The sequence below is a fragment of the Gymnoscopelus braueri genome, assembly GCF_963280865.1.
Source record: "Gymnoscopelus braueri genome assembly, chromosome: 6".
Taxonomy (NCBI): domain Eukaryota; kingdom Metazoa; phylum Chordata; class Actinopteri; order Myctophiformes; family Myctophidae; genus Gymnoscopelus; species Gymnoscopelus braueri.
The window spans coordinates 2,803,101-2,820,610 of record NC_137607.1 but is presented as its reverse complement, the minus strand read 5'-3'; the positions used below and the strand labels follow the sequence as shown (position 1 = coordinate 2,820,610).

Here is a 17,510-nt window from a genome sequence, read left to right as displayed (position 1 = left end):
ATATTTCTACTCAAAAAAGTGTTTTTTGCTGGTCAAAGTACATTTTTTACTTTTCTGGTATAATGATTTTTATTTTAAAGCAAATATACCCAGGTCTAAACTTATATATCATGCATGTTGGTGATATTCCAATGTATAAAACCATGTGAATCATTTAGCTAAAGATTAGCCTGAAGCATTAAGCTAGCCAGGTTAGGTCAAATGGTGGCCATGGGGCAAGATGAACCAAATGCCTTGGGGTAAATTGAGCCAATTTTCCTAATATTAATCACTATTCATATTTTTTATTATGTCTTTGCTTCTCAAATTATGCTGTATGACCTTTCATTTGGATGAATACACTCATTTAAGAGAAGTTTTCAATATTGTATTAACAAGTGCAAATATTAAAAGGTTCTGAATAACAAACTTTATTTAATTGGTTTTATATTGTTTAAATACCATTAATAAAATAAATAAGACTATTTGCAAAAGGGAAATGTGTTATTAAATTATTGTTGATACGTGAATACATTATTTGTTCAAGTTTAAACTTGAAAATGCAAAATATCATATGGGTAAATTTACCCCTTGACTAGGATCAACTTACCCCTTACCTGGGGCAAGTTGAACCACATGACAACTTTTTTTGGAGAACCCATATTTTTACAACCATTTGTCATAGATGCATACTCATTATTTCAATTGATAGAAGACATCTTGAAGTTTTAGTAGATGTTTAGATTTTACTTCCATCTCATTTTTCCTTGCCTAGAGGTCAACATAAGTAAAAAGTGGTTCATCTTACCCCGTTCTCCCCTATGAGTCATTTGACTCATAGTCTCTTTATCTCACCTTATTTCCTGACTACAATGTAGACCACACCCCCACGCAGCCTCCCCTCCCCACAAGGAAGGGCAGTGCCCCAAAGCATTATGGTCATTGTAGTAATGCAGCAGTCCAGTCAAACCCCAGTCAAACACACAGACTTCTATATTTTTCTGGCCATGGGGTGCCAATTTCAAATTTTGCTACTGTTATCTACTACAAATATTATTAACATTGAGTGACTGTAAGTTCTTCCGGGGGTGAAATTATCCTTTAATTAGTCAAATTAATTAAAGTTAATTGAGTTTATAAAGTTGTATAAGGATCCCCATTAGCAGCTAATGTTAAACCTAACCCCAGGAACATTTGCTTTTCATTTAACATTTCCTGAAAAGTTTATATTTTGGACATAGTTGGTTTCTGCTCGACAACAGAGATAATGTTGTCAGTGGCGGCCTTTGTTTCACCAGTTTCAATTGAAGGTTTTCAATTGAAGGTTTTTCATGCAATTTAGTTTTTTTTCAAGGAATTTCATGCAAGAATTCAATAAAAATGATTCAGCCTCTACACCACTAGTTGGCAGGAGCTAATAATCACTGGTGTTTGTTTTGACCTGTCAAGGTGTTGCTGTTGTTTTGTTACCGGTGAATTGTGACAGACAGTGAGACTACTGATGATAGCAAAATGAAACGCACATGGGCAGGTTTTTATTTAAAAAAATGTTATGGGGGCCCCATATTAGCTCTTGAAACGGGCCCCCCAGATCACTAAGGCCGCCCCTGAATGTTGTATGGACTCAGCATCTGTGAATGTTCCAGTGAATGTCACTGTTGTTGTTGTTGTTGTTGTTGTTGTTGTTTCTTCTTTGTGTCACAGGTTCGAGTCCCTCTGCTCTCCTCCATCACCGTGATGTTTCATGGCTGCAGCAGCAGCAGCTAGCTCCAGTACTGTGGATGAAACACGGGTCACAGATCAGTGGTTTGAAAACGTACTCAAATGTTTTACTTAAATAAAAGTATCAATACTGCAATGTAGAAGTACTCTGTTGCAAGTAAAAGTCAGGAATTCAAAATGTACTTGAAGTACAAACGTAATGGTATCAAAATGTACATAAAGTACGAAAAGTAAAAGTACTCATTATGCAGAATGTCCCATTTCACACATTTTCGAATCTATAAAAATCATTTGAAAATAGCAGATCTACAAGCTCACAATGCGTCGCATCGCGACGCATTGTGAGCTTGTAGATCGGCTATTTTCAAATGGCCGAAATGTATGTATAGGGCTGAAGTAGGTAATGTATGTTTTGTAATAATTATAACTAGTAACAAAAGTAACTAAAGTTTTCAAATAATTGTAGTGGAGTAAAAGTACCACAATATTTGCCTCTGAGATGTAGTGGAGTAGAAGTAAAAGTACAGAAAATTGGAAATACTCCAGTAAAGTAAAAGTACCTCAAAATGGTACTTAAGTACAGTGCTTGAGCAAATGTACTTAGTTACTTTACGCCACTGGTCATGGTTCATTTAAATCAGCTCTTCAATGTCATGATGAAATGCAACAGTTCCAACACACTGCAGGTCATGTGGGGTGTAAGGAGCAGTACACACCACTAGGGGGAGCTACATGACTTCAAATGAACCTGTGGTCACATGGTACATTCTAGTGTTCATTTAACTCTGAAAGGTGTACACGTGGAACCAAATGGACCCCTAACTATGTACAAATGGAACCAAATGGACCCTTAACTCTCTACAAATAGAACCAAATGGACCCGTAACTCTGTACAAATAGAACCAAATGGACCCCTAACTCTGTACAAATAGAACCAAATGGACCCGTAACTCTGTACAAATAGAACCAAATGGACCCCTAACTCTGTACAAATAGAACCAAATGGACCCCTAACTCTGTACAAATAGAACCAAATGGACCCCTAACTCTGTACAAATAGAACCAAATGGACCCCTAACTCTGTTCAAATGGAACCAAATGGACCCTTAACTCTGTACAAATAGAACCAAATGGATCCCTAACTCTGTACAAATGGAACCAAATGGACCCTTAACTCTGTACAAATAGGACCAAATGGACCCGTACCTCTGTCTGTGGAGTGACATTAACACTGATAAGCTTATGTGCATGTATTGTGTACCCTGGGTTTCTATGGCGACGGATAACAACAGCAGCTGTTGCCGTGGAGATCTGTGCAGCCCCTCCCATCTGTCCCTGTGCTCAAATGTAAGCCTCTTTTCCTTTTAAGGCAATTAACACTATACCCCCCCCCCCCCCCCAAAAAAAAAGAAAAAAACAAGCCCAAAAGAGGCGACTGGGCCACATAGGCTATTTGAAAATAGCAGATCAACAAGCTCTCAATGGGTCGCAGTGTGACCCGTTGAGAGCTTGTAGATCTGCTATTTTGAAAAGAAATGTTGACATTTTTTTTTTTATATTTGGAAGATTTTTTAAACATTCTAACAACACAAATCTGGCACAGAATGTATTTGGGGGTCCATGACATGAACATATTTGAGAACCATTGGTTTAAATAATAATTATCCCAAATAATCAACTACACTTTAGAAACAAGCCCAAAAAAAAACCTGCAATCCGCAACTACCAATATTTACAAGCAACTTTACAGAAAAACAAGCTCAAAGTCGCTTATAATCAGCGGACATGGCAACACTGTCCCGTCCTACATACTCTCGCAGGCCTGTTCTGATATGAACTATTGTACGACCGTTCCTCACCCCGACACACGTGAAAACCCGTCTACGGCGACTTTATACCGGCCTGTACACACGCACGCGCGCACACACACACACACACACACACACACACACACACACACACACACACACACACACACACACACACACACACACACACACACACACACACACACACACACACACACACACGACTGTACTCTGGTGTTTTCACATTAAAGTATAGTGTAAGTCATGGGTTCTCAAAGTGAGACCCACAGGGGCCCTTGAGGGAGTTCCTGAGGGTCCCCCAGCAACAGTGTAACCACTTAAGCCCTCCTATGTTATACTCAGGCTACTAGAAAACAGCAGATCTACAAGCTCACCGTGCCAGAATGCGATGCTTGTAGATCGGCTAGTTACAAAACACTTTGAAACATCATGAAACATTTTAACAACATTAATCCTCTCTTAAGGGGGTCCCTGGTACAACATATGTTCAGATGAAGATCTGCAGCCAAATGCACATGAGTTTTAGCAGAGGAAACCATGCAAGGCTCCAGCAGTTAGGGGTTCAGTGTAACCCAGGTGGGATCGAACCGCAAACCCTCCAATTCCCAAGTGATCATTCTATCTCTATATAACTATTAATACAATTTACAATGTAGGCATTTATAAGATGCTCTCATCCAGAGTGACTTACAGTAAACGAGGTAAACACATACATAGAATGTAGAGAGGCAGTGTAGTGTCTCAGTAAACTAGGATCACAGGTAAACCAAGAACCTAGCAACAGTATACTATCAAAATAATAATCTGTACATTGAAACTATAGGATACCCGGTAGACAACGAACCTAGCATCTGTCTAAAAAAAAAACTGCTATCAAAATACACGTTGTGGTCAAAAAGACAAGTCTAAGTAACAATAAACAGGAGAACAAATCCATGCATGCTACGGGCTGAGGGGGAGTCTGAAGAGGTGGGTTTTCATATTACACTGAAAGATTGGGACTGAATCTGCAGTTCTGACTGCAATGGGAGGTTTGTTCCTCAGTTTGGGAGCCAGAAGGGAGAAGAGTCTGGGTCTAGGACGTGTGGAGCGTTGTCCAGGGTGTTCTATGGAAAGTTCACTACTACGGTACACTAACTACCTCTATGATTAATAACTATTAACTACTGTTATGGGTAATAAGTACTACACTAACTACCTCTATGATTAATAACTATTACTACTGTTATGGGTAATAACTACTACACTAACTACCTCTATGATTAATAACTATTACTACTGTTATGGGTAATAACTACTACACTAACTACCTCTATGATTAATAACTATTACTACTGTTATGGGTAATAACTACTACACTAACTACCTCTATGATTAATAACTATTAACTACTGTTATGGGTAATAAGTACTACACTAACTACTGGTCACTTACCATTCTGGTTACCCAAGGAAAAGCTGCAACAGACATGAGGTTACAAGTTCAAAACCACGATAATGTTATTTTTGTTTCTATTGTCTGTCTGTCTGTCTGTCTGTCTGTCTGTCTGTCAGAATGGGGTCCAGGGACCCTCAGGGTTCCTCAAAAGGGGCCCAAATGAAATGGCCAAACCTGCCTACCGATGATGTCACTGGTAGGCAGGTTTCTGAACGGTCCACAGAGTGAGTATAGAGACAGACACGATGTCATCTTATAATCAAATGAAGATAAGGTTGAAAAATGGGTGAAGTGCTCCTTTAATTGACTGTGTGGCCACTGTGGTTAAAATAATCATTGAGTGTCAATGCGGCCAGAGGGGGGAGGAGCTAATCTGTGTCCCTGCCAGAGGGGGAGGAGCTAATCTGTGTCCCTGCGCTAGCAATTCCTATAGAGCGTAATAAAAATCCTGAAGGGGGCGCCAACACGTGTCATTTGGTAGCGGCGGACATCTTGGTGGGTCATAAACAGCTTGACTTAACATTGACCCCCACCAGTATGTCTGCAGCTAGAGGGGGGGGGGGGTCGGCAGCCTGTCAGCAGGGAGTGTTGGGTGGGAGGAGTAGGACGAAGGCTCTATGTCCTCCCGGTGGGGGCTCCTCACTGTTCGGTGAATCAGTACAGTGACAACACAATGAAAAGTGTGTGGAGAGGAATGAGTGGATGTAAGAGTAAATTGGGGAGAAAAACGGGTAAAATAAAAATGTGGGTCCCTGTCCTGATGCATATGAACCTGGGGGGTCCCTGTCCTGATGCATATGAACCTGGGGGGTCCATGTCCTGATGCATATGAACCTGGGGGGTCCCTGTCCTGATGCATATGAACCTGGTGGGTGCCTGTCCTGATGTATATGAACCTGGGGGGTCCATGTCCTGATGTATATGAACCTGGGGGGTCCATGTCCTGATGTATATGAACCTGGGGGGTCCATGTCCTGATGTATATGAACCTGGGGGGTCCATGTCCTGATGCATATGAACCTGGGGGGTCCCTGTCCTGATGCATATGAACCTGGGGGGTCCATGTCCTGATGTATATGAACCTGGGGGGTCCATGTCCTGATGCATATGAACCTGGGGGGTCCCTGTCCTGATGCATATGAACCTGGGGGGTCCCTGTCCTGATGCATATGAACCTGGGGGGTCCATGTCCTGATGCATATGAACCTGGGGGGTCCATGTCCTGAAGCATATGAACCTGGGGGGTCCCTGTCCTGAAGCATATGAACCTGGGGGGTCCCTGTCCTGAAGCATATGAACCTGGGGGGTCCCTGTCCTGAAGCATGTGAACCTGGGGGGTCCCTGGGTCTCTAGACTACTGGGGTACGTACTGGTCTGTCCTCCTGGTCCTCGGACGGGGCCGGGGCCACTTTGGACTTGTTGGGTCTGGGTTTGGACGGAGGGGTGGGGGTCAGCACTTCTGCTTCTGGTTCTGAACTGGGTAAGCTCCTCCCCCCGGAGGATGGCCCCTCCTCCACCTGGGCAGGGGTCTGAGGGGGGGAGCGGTTCTTAATGAGAGTAGATAGGACTGAGGAGAGGAGAGGAGGAGAGAGGAGAGGAGAGGAGAGGAGAGGAGAGGAGAGGAGAGGAGAGGAGAGGAGAGGAGAGGGGAGGGGAGGGGAGGGGAGGGGAGGGGAGGGGAGAGGAGAGGAGAGGAGAGGAGAGGAGAGGAGAGGAGAGGAGAGGAGAGGAGGGGAGGGGAGGGGAGGGGAGAGGAGAGGAGAGGAGAGGAGAGGAGAGGAGAGGAGAGGAGAGGAGAGGAGGGGAGGGGAGGGGAGGGGAGAGGAGAGGAGAGGAGAGGAGAGGAAAGGAGAGGAGAAAGTAAGGAAGGAAGGAAGGAGGGAAGGAAGGAAGGAAGGAAGGAAGGAAGGAAGGAAGGAAGGAAGGAAGGAAGGAAGGAAAGAAAGAAGACAGGAGAGAGTTTCAGTGTAGTAGTATCACACATTGTAGATCAGCTTTTCACTACTTTTGTAAAAGTAGGGAAAAGCTGATCTACAAGCTGTTGCATTGATGTGTGAAAAAAAACATATAGAAAGTTTGAATCTGGAGATACAAGGTCCCAGACTTGGTGGGTGTTCTTAGATGGCCAATAGGGAAGGGGCTGTAAATTGCTGTTGCCCCACCCCCTCTGTGTTCCTATTGGCTGAGGTTCAATATTTTGGTACAGGGAACGACTAGCAGCCCCGGGTCAGCTGGACGCATGACGGTGGAGTCAGTTAAATAGGTGCCAGTGTGAACGTGTCCTTAGATAATACCGCATAGAGTCCAGTACCTTCTCTGGTGACGGTCTCGGCTGCGTCCATGGCCCTCCCACTGATGTCGTTGACCATCCGGTCCACCGTGGACTCGTGACGCAGGAAGATCGGACGCACGATGCGAGTGTAGAGGATCTGAGAGCCGTTCCACGATACCGGAGCCATGCACCATAACAGGAACAAACACTGAGTGGGGAAACATCTGGATTAAACATCTGGAGCCATGCACCATAACAGGAACAAGCACTGAGTGGGGAAACATCTGGATTAAACATCTGGAGCCATGCACCATAACAGGAACAAGCACTGAGTGGGGAAACATCTGGATTAATGAATCATCTGGAGCCATGCACCATAACAGGAACAAGCACTGTATGGAGAAACATCTGGATTAATAAAACATCTGGAGCCATGCACCATAACAGGAACAAGCACTGTGTGGGGAAACATCTGGATTAATGAATCATCATGCACCATGACAAGAAGAGACATTGTAAGGAGACCCATCTGGGTTAAACATCTGGAGCCATGCACCACAGCAAGAAGAGACACTGCATGGAGAAACATCTGGATTCAGCAAATAATTCAAGTCTGAAATAACAGGTCCACGTAGTGGATTCACTGAATCATTGTGTGGTTTGGTTGTACAGTAAATGTCACTGATTTCCATGTACACTGATGGTTCTATCACATATTATTTCACATTTACAATAGATATAAAGGAACTAAAGTCATCAGCTATCACCACAATGTAAACTACAATGCAGCACCCAGGTGAGGAAGGTAATGAAAACATCACACCCAGTGTGAAGTGGGCGGTGTGGTCATCACAGTGGTCATCACAGTGATGGAAGCTCACTTTTAAAAAAAAATGTTTTTTTTTTAAGTGCATAGTCCTATTTATAGGTTATTGATTTCATCATGTGTCTCGCTAGCCAATCACAGTGCTGAATAGAGTCAGCCAATAGAGTCAGCCAATCACAGTACAGCTAGGGGTGTACTAATGCTAGGGGTGTACTAATTATGAGCCAATCACAGTACAGCGAAGGGTATACTAATGTGGTGTCCCAACCCCACTTATAGGGGCGGCTACACCGCCCAAAAAGGAGGGTGACAGTAAAAGAGCAGCCATTAAGCCTGCAGCCATTTCAATTCATGCTCATCATTCATAGCATTATTTTTCATCAACACCTAAAAGCTCATGAAGGATGGTTCAAATGGGACAGTAGATCTATAAAACATGCAAGTTTACCTTGAAGGCGTAGTAGAAAGGGAACCAGTAGAGGAAGATGTCAGAGAAGAACTCCCCGAGGCTGAAGATACCATAGACCACCCAGTAGGTCAACCACTTAGTGTCATCTTCTTTACTCTCACTCTCTATGGCTTTGATCCTACAACGCGCGCGCGCGCACACACACACACACACACACACACACACACACACACACACACACACACACACACACACACACACACACACACACACACACACACACACACACACACACACACACACACACACACACACACACACACACACACACACACACACACACACACACAATGAGATAAAAGAAAAGGAAGCGCTATTTTCGGCAAAGTGGTTTAATATAGGGGGGAAAAAGAGCAGGATAAGTACAGAGTGAAAGGTCAGGTATACTAAGTATTGTTTAAGTGCATGGTTACATGTCTGGAAATACACATTAACATGATTCCAGCGTGATAGTGCTGTGAAACAAGTCTATGAAGCTGCCTATGAAATCTATGAAAAAAAAAAAATTCTATACAATATATCATGGGGGTCCCTGCTTTATCTCGCTCTCAGCCAAGGGGTCCTTGGCCTGAAAACGTTGAAGACCCCGGGTTTAGTCGATGGGGGAGATGCGAGGCGGCTATGCACCGATTTTCGGGTTTTCCAGTTGTCCAGTTGTCTATGCACGGAATCACACTCCCGTGCAATGTCTAAGTCGTGTGAGATCTGGTTGTATGGTAATAGAAGCAAAGGAACCCAAAGTTCTGCTTGTGGTGATGCAGACTGTAGAGAAAACATACTGAGGTGCCCCGTCGTCTTCAGATGAAAATAATAAATGATTTATTTTAGCAGATGAGCAAGGCAACAGCTGACCGACACGTTTGGACACTTGGGTCTTCCTCAACAAAGACCCTGTTGAAGACCCTGTTGAAGACCCAAGTGTCCAAACGCGTCGGTCAGCTTCTTAAATGGTTCTTTAACCCAATCAACGTGGGAACGTATCTGTGTCACTTAAGATGTCTTTGGCTATTCAAATATAGCAGATCTACAAGCTCATAGCGCTATGAGCTTGTAGATCTGCTACAGTATATTTGAGAAAGAAAATTTGTGAAAATGTGTGCCTATCTTTGAATATATATATACAGAGGGGGGGGGTTTGAGAACCACTGATATTATAGCAACATACAGTAGGATTAAAACATACATTTGTTAGGATTTAGAAGTCATTTAAATCCCTAGAAACAAAGATTTGAGTTAAAAATGTTCACTTTAAAAAAAAATATATATATATATATAAATTGAAAGATTTGGACAAATTGTCACAAAAATAAATTAAGAAAATAGCAGATCTACAAGCTCATAGCACGGCACTCTGCGCCGCACTATGAGCTTGTAGATCTGCTATTTTTTAATAGCCCAAAGAAATCTAAAATGACACCGTTGCGTTCCCAGATTGAATGTGTTAAAAGGATAATATTACTTTATTTAGTTTAATTAATTTGTTTATTTAGACGGGAAACCACATATTAATATAATGTAAATACACCGGATTTAGCAAAGACGCTAATTTACATCCGCAGTCCCCACAAAAAATACATCAAAACTAAGAAATGAAGACGATAGAGTACATTACATTACTGTACATTACACAGGGAAAACAGCATAATAAATACATACAAGAACAGAGGTATACAGAACAGGTACAAAAGGTGCAAAGTATATCTATTCAAAAGTGAATGGTGTAAAAGTGCAGTATTACTTTCAAGTAGTACAGGATACATTGTCAAAGTAAATGCAGGACTGTGGTGTTAGGACTCCTAAAGATAACCTGGTGAAGGTCAAAACAGACCGAAACGTTGTTTCCCATTCAAAGGTTTTATTTGCATTTGAAGACAGTGTGCAGGAGTTTTATTCTTTTTTTTAGTGCATTGGGCCCCCGTTTGGTCTTCTCCTACGCACCTGTCGCCTTTGTAGGCGTGCAAGAGACTTGCTTTTTATAGGTTGGGGTCCTTGACACGAAAAGGTCTGAGGACCCACCTGTGTCTAAGTGAACAACCAGTCACCTTCATAAACAGAGAACAGACAGTAGAGTCAGTGTACTGTACACATAATGCTCTGTTTGTTTTACTGTACAGCTCATCCCACATGGGTGGGGTTCACCACATCCGCACACTTCACATTATGTCAATAAAGTACAATGAATCCACTGTACTCTGTCTGTACTCTGTCTGTACTCTGTTGGAACTCTGTTACTCGGTCTGTACTCTGTCTGTACTCTGTTACTCTGTCTGTACTCTGTCTGTACTCTGTCTGTACTCTGTTACTCTGTCTGGACTCTGTCTCTACTCTGTCTGTACTCTGTCTGTACTCTGTTACTCTGTCTGTACTCTGTCTGTACTCTGTCTGTACTCTGTCTGTACTCTGTCTGGACTCTCTCTGTACTCTGTCTGTACTCTGTCTGTACTCTGTTGGAACTCTGTTACTCGGTCTGTACTCTGTCTGTACTCTGTTACTCTGTCTGTACTCTGTCTGTACTCTGTCTGTACTCTGTTACTCTGTCTGTACTCTGTCTGTACTCTGTCTGTACTCTGTTACTCTGTCTGTACTCTGTCTGTACTCTGTCTGTACTCTGTTACTCTGTCTGGACTCTGTCTGTACTCTGTCTGTACTCTGTCTGTACTCTGTTACTCTGTCTGGACTCTGTCTGTACTCTGTCTGTACTCTGTCTGTACTCTGTTACTCTGTCTGTACTCTGTCTGTACTCTGTTACTCTGTCTGTACTCTGTCTGTACTCTGTCTGTACTCTGTTACTCTGTCTGGACTCTGTCTGTACTCTGTCTGTACTCTGTCTGTACTCTGTTACTCTGTCTGGACTCTGTCTGTACTCTGTGGTGGAATAAGTGCTCACGTTTTCATTATTTCATCGATCGATCCGCTCATTCACTCACTCACTCACTAATTCACTTGAACCCGCTCGCTCACTCGAACCTGCTCGCCCGCCCGTTCTCTCACTCACTAACCCACCCACTCACTCGTTCACTCACCCACCCACTTACCCACTCAAACCCACTCGCTCGCTCACTCACTCACTCACAAAAAATCATTCATTCATTCATTCTTATGTGATAATGATGAGTGTGTCATTACTGAGTGTACAGCACTTTGGTTCATCACTGTTGTTTTAAATGTGCTCTATAAATAAAGTGGATTGGATTGGATCACTCCGCTTGTTTTCCTCCTTATCAAGAACAATAAGGATTAATAAACTTCCTCACTAACACTGAATGTTATTTGAGGACAGCTCATAAAAACATACAAGTTCCAACATGTTACTAAATATGTTATGTTGGCTTTTCTGTCCGTTTCTCCAGGTAACTTCACAATGTTCACATTATACTCATCTCACAGCTGGATGCTAAACTCAAACTTTAGGCCGACTCAAGGAAGTTCCACACACTTATGTATTTATTTATTTTTAGCCAATTATATTGTCACCTTCTCTTCTCCTATTTTCCCTCTACACAAAGGACCACAACAAGCATCATTTGACATGTTTAGCATTTAGCGAAGTGAAGCATGTTTATGTTGTTTACTTACGAGAAATACGCAGGATAAACAAATCCTATCAGGTTGCAGAGCAGAGCCGCACCGTATCCATAAACTAGATATAATCCTGTAAATGACACAGCACCTGAAAATACACACAAATATTATATTAATATCAATAAAATAAATATAATCTTGTTAGTGACATGATACAATATGTAAACATAATCAACAATATTCACTGTGGGAGATTACTAACTAAAGCTGCACTTCTAATATTTGTTTTGTTGTTACAATTGATAGAAAATAATTCAATTTGGGGGTGAACTATCCCTTTAACATTTAACAAGAAATTCTTGAACACAAACAACAGTAGATGCACAAACTCTGAAACTCAACAACACGTGTTTCAGGATACAGATCACGGATACTCGCACTCGCACTCTCTCTCTCACACACACACACACGCACATGCACACGCACACGCACACACACACGCACACACACATACCTTTGATGACTTTGCGAGAGGTGGTGTAGTCATTGAGCTGTGTTATGGAGGATTCAGAGTTGTGTCTGTTCATTCTACAGCAGCTACACCGGATCCTAACCTTCACTGTCTGTCTGTCTGTCTGTCTGTCTGTTAGACCACATGCACTGTCTGTCTGTCTGTCTGTCTGTCTGTCTGTCTGTCTGTCTGTTAGACCACATGCACTGTCTGTCTGTCTGTCTATCTATCTGTCTGTCTGTCTGTCTGTCTATCTATCTATCTGTCTGTCTGTTAGACCACATGCACTGAGTGGAACTCACTGCGCCAGGCACTCTGCTGACATCATAGAGTGTGTGTGTGTGTGTGTGTGTGTGTGTGTGTGTGTGTGTGTGTGTGTGTGTGTGTGTGTGTGTGTGTGTGTTTATGTATGCGTGTATGCATGTATGCGCGCGCATGTGTGTGTGTGTGTGTGTGTGTGTGTGTGTGTGTGTTTATGTACTGTATGCGTGCGTGCGTGCGTGCGTGCGTGCGTGCGTGCGTGCGTGCGTGCGTGCGTGCGTGCGTGCGTGCGTGCGTCTATTCACTGTAAGTCACAGTGAATAGACTTTCTGAATGCTTCATGTGACACTGATAGCACTGTCACAGTTTTCATTCACAATCACAACACCAGAGACATATCCAACTGGGAGCTGACCAGTATAACACTGTCTACTGGTGGCCAATGGAAGCTGACCACAACCACAGTCTGATACTGATAGTGGAAACAACACGAGACAAACTGTAGACACATTGAAATATAATTGCAAATTGTTTGATAACATTTTACACTGGTAATGAGGGACAGTTTAATTTCACTATAATTCCTCCAAGTTAAAAGTTATAACCTAATGAGAGAACGATAAGAATATCATAGGTATCTCTCCCCACCTGCAGACAATATAGAAGTCTGTACTAAATCTAATATAACATAACAACAATCATCTCTTATTGGGGTCCCTGGTACAAACTTTGTTTTCAAATGGGGGCCCACAGCCCCTCCTCCCCAAATAAAAATATATCGATTAGTCACCCCATGGAGACTTGAATTCATTCATTCTCCTTTGTGTCTCCTACCGAAATCGCTACCTACCGCTCATCACATTATGTTGAGGGTTGAGACAATAGACTCCAGTCTAGTTGAATGCAAGGTGTTGACAGAGTCCTTGTGGACTAGAGAAAAGAACAGCTCTTGGTCTTACTTCAGACACAGTGGTATTGAACCAAGGATATATAGTTAAATGCCTCTTCAGTGATGTTTAGGCTCACCTTAAAACCCCAAATAATAGAGACTCTGGTTCTGTTCCACTGCCAGCTAGACGCTGTAATTACACTCTGACTGTTCAATTACAGACTGTAATGTCTCAGGTTATGTGTTCATTTATCATTCTACAACATGTTTTCATTTGAACGAATTTACAAAAGTGATGGGTCGCACTGAAACGTTTGTCCTTCGTTGTAAAGGACGTCAATATAGCCCACACTCACAACACCAGAGGGAGCTCCACTAATCTCATTCAACCCAGACTTAGCTCAAACAAGGTGTTGAAGGAGGAGTTCACCCAAAAAATGATTTATTTTCTATCAATTGCACACCCCATGAAGCCTTGAATACATGGATTTATTTTGGTTTTTGTGGCATTCCTAAGCCAATAATTTGATGCCCGGGTGTATTTCCGGTAGGAGACACAAATAATCTACTTTGTGTCTCCTACCGGATACATTAGCCGGTAGGAGACAGGAATCAAATTATTAGCTTAGGAATGTGACAAAAACACAAATAAATCCATGGATACAAGGCTTCATGCATATATAAAGCCAATAAACTCCCAGTAATCCTTGAAGACTCCTGTGTAACCGGTGAACTGACCAGACATCATTATACAGTATCTTTGTGTTGGTCTGTTGTCTCTCTAACATCAAACAGAAGACAGACTCTTATGTCCTACATAACAGGCACAGATAGATGTGTGTCCTGGTCATGTGACCGTGTGATCTGTGTGATGACAGTGTTACACCTGTTAACTAGAAGCATATTATGTCACTGATACATATAGGTTAACACAACATTAACACAACATTAACACAAATGTGTACATGTCACACATTGACACACACATACAAAGGTATGTACGCACGTATATGCGTACATACGTCCGTCCGTCCGTCCGTCCACACACACACACACACACACACACACACACACACACACACACACACACACACACACACACACACACACACACACACACACACACACACACACACACACACACACACACACACACACACACTTAGCGTCTTTATTTTGCATTGCATTTACATTTAACAAGACATTCTCGAACACAAACATCAGTAGATGCACAAACTTGGGAAACTCAACAACAAGTGTTTCAGGATACACACACACTCTCACACTCACACACACACACACACACACACACACACACACACACACACACACACACACACACACACATACATAAATACATAAATACACTCATACATAAATACACACAATCACACACACACACACACACACACACACACACACACACACACACACACACACACACATACATTCATAAATACACACATACATAAATACACACACACACACACACACACACACACACACACACACACACACACACACACACACACACACACACACACACACACACACACACACACACACACACACACACACACACACACACACACACACACACACAGTAATTGTAGGTTACTTACCAAATGCAATAATCTTCTTCCTGACTCCTGTGGACTCCTCTAGTTTCTGCAGGATGTCGGTCACGATGTTCTTCTCACTCAGAAACCTTTCTGCTCGATCTTTTATCTTATAGAGAATGTCAGTCAGCCCCATGACGGACACCGGGGGAGAGGAAGACATATGTGTGACTGATGGCAAATCCTGCTGACAACACATGCCTGGTGGAGTCTAATCCGCTTTGTTAGGGAGAGAGAGAGAGAGAGATAGAGAGACACAGAGAGAGAGAGAGGGGTGGGAAGAGAGAGAGTGTGAGGGATAAGAGAGAGAGAGAGAGAGAGAGAGAGAGAGAGAGAGAGAGAGAGAGAGAGAGAGAGAGAGAGAGAGAGAGAGAGAGACAGAGAGAGAGACCTCAGACTTCACAGTAAAGAGGTGATTAAGGATGTTGAGTGACAGGGGAGTTGTCCAATCGCAGAGGAGAGGACAGATAAGCAACACTGACTCCCCTGACAGGCTCAGGTAAACAGGATGTCAGGAGCCTTGTGACACACGTTGTGTACACACACACACACACACACACACACACACACACACACACACACACACACACACACACACACCGTGTCGTACTGGTTGTCAATAGGAAACCTCAATATCCACATATTTTAACAAAAGAGTGCAATTAATTCACCAAAGCCTTCAATAAGTCAAGTGTGACAAACTCACTTCAATATGACACTGTGATGTGTTGCAAATAAACATCAATGTTTCAAAGTATTTCTGTGAGTTTGTTTGTTTTTTGAAAAGGATCACCTTTAAACACACTAGTCTGCCTATAGGAGACTAATTACTTGTCAAGCAGCCGGGCAATTAAAACAACAAGAGAATACAATATAATAAATACATAATTCATATTATGTAACACATATATATAGATGTTTTGAGGTTGTAGATCTGCTATTTTCAAAAGATTTGTATACACTTTGAACACTTGTAAATGATAAATGGTGCATTTATATAAAGCTTTTATATAAAGCTTTTATACAAAGCGCTTTACAGTAGATTGTGCATTACATTCACCCAATCACACACCCATTCATACACCGATGGAGGAGGAAACCATGCGAGGCACCAACCTGCTCATCGGGAGCAATTAGGGGTTCAGCGTCTTGCTCAAGGACACTTTGACACTAACTCTGGGGGAGCCCGGCATCGAACTGGGAACTGCCGGCCCAGTTGTACAATGGGACATTCTGCATAATGAGTACTTTCTACTTTTGGTATTTAAATACATTTTGATGCCAATACTTTTGTACTTTTACATTTTTAATTCCGCACTTTTACTTGTAACAGAGTATTTCTACATTGCAGTATTAATACTTTTACTTTGGTAAAAAATAAAAAAAATACTTTTTCCACCACTGCCTGTAGGCTACACACACACACACACACACACACACACACACACACACACACACACACACACACACACACACACACACACACACACACACACACACACACACACACACACACACACACACACACACACACACACAGTGGAACAGCTCAATGTATGAGTGGTTGAACTGTCATCATTCTGTTGACAGATGACTGAGCAACACACACTCAGAGAGAGAGAGCAGCATAGTTGTGTCAGTGGTGTAAAGTAACTAAGTACATTTACTCAAGTACTGTACGCAAGTACAATTTTGAGGTAATTCTTTACTTAACTAGAGCGTTTCCAATGTTCAATACTTTTACTTCTACTCCACTACACCTCGAAGGAAAATATTGTACTTTTTACTCAATTTAAAGTATTTGAAAACTTTTTTTGCGGATATAAATGATTATATTATAAAACATACATTAACCACTTTAACCTTATTTTATACCTATAGGCTATTTGCCAATCTACAAGCTCACAGCGCGTCGCAAAATAGCCGATCTACAGGCTGTGAGCTTGTAGATCTGCTATTTTAAAACATTTTTAAAACATCACTTTCTGTACTTTAAGTACATTTCGATACCAATACTTTTGTACTTTTACTCAAGTAACGTTTTGAACACAGGCCTTTTACTTTTACACAGCCCTAAGAGGGAATATTTCTACTTGATACTTTTTACTCAAGTAAATAATGTGAGTACAATACTTCTTGCACCACTGAAGATGAGACATGAGAGTTGTAGAAGA

General features: G+C 42.2%; 1 protein-coding gene across 2 annotated transcripts; it reads right to left on the bottom strand.

Moving 5' to 3' along the window:
- Positions 1-499: 499 nt before the first annotated feature.
- reep6 (receptor accessory protein 6) lies at positions 500-15,605 on the bottom strand. 2 transcript variants are annotated; one of them, XM_080431210.1, is made up of 6 exons: positions 15,340-15,605; positions 12,111-12,204; positions 8,514-8,652; positions 7,279-7,447; positions 6,338-6,534; positions 500-1,754 (listed from the first exon to the last, which is right to left on the bottom strand). In XM_080431210.1, the coding sequence occupies exons 1-6, from the start codon at positions 15,533-15,535 to the stop codon at positions 1,743-1,745; spliced, it is 807 nt and encodes a 268-aa protein (XP_080287336.1). In that variant the 5' UTR covers positions 15,536-15,605; the 3' UTR covers positions 500-1,742. The 2 variants fall into 2 exon arrangements, with proteins under 2 accessions (XP_080287336.1, XP_080287337.1); XM_080431211.1 differs by lacking the exon at positions 6,338-6,534.
- Positions 15,606-17,510: the final 1,905 nt, after the last annotated feature.

Coding starts and splice junctions, on each gene's coding strand:
- reep6 (XM_080431210.1), bottom strand. CDS start 15,535: ATGTGTTGTCAGCAGGATTTGCCATCAGTCACACATATGTCTTCCTCT. Junction 12,205..15,339: donor GAAGAAGATTATTGCATTTG/GTAAGTAACCTA, acceptor GTGTATTTTCAG/GTGCTGTGTCATTTACAGGA. Junction 6,535..7,278: donor CGAGACCGTCACCAGAGAAG/GTACTGGACTCT, acceptor TCCTCTCCTCAG/TCCTATCTACTCTCATTAAG.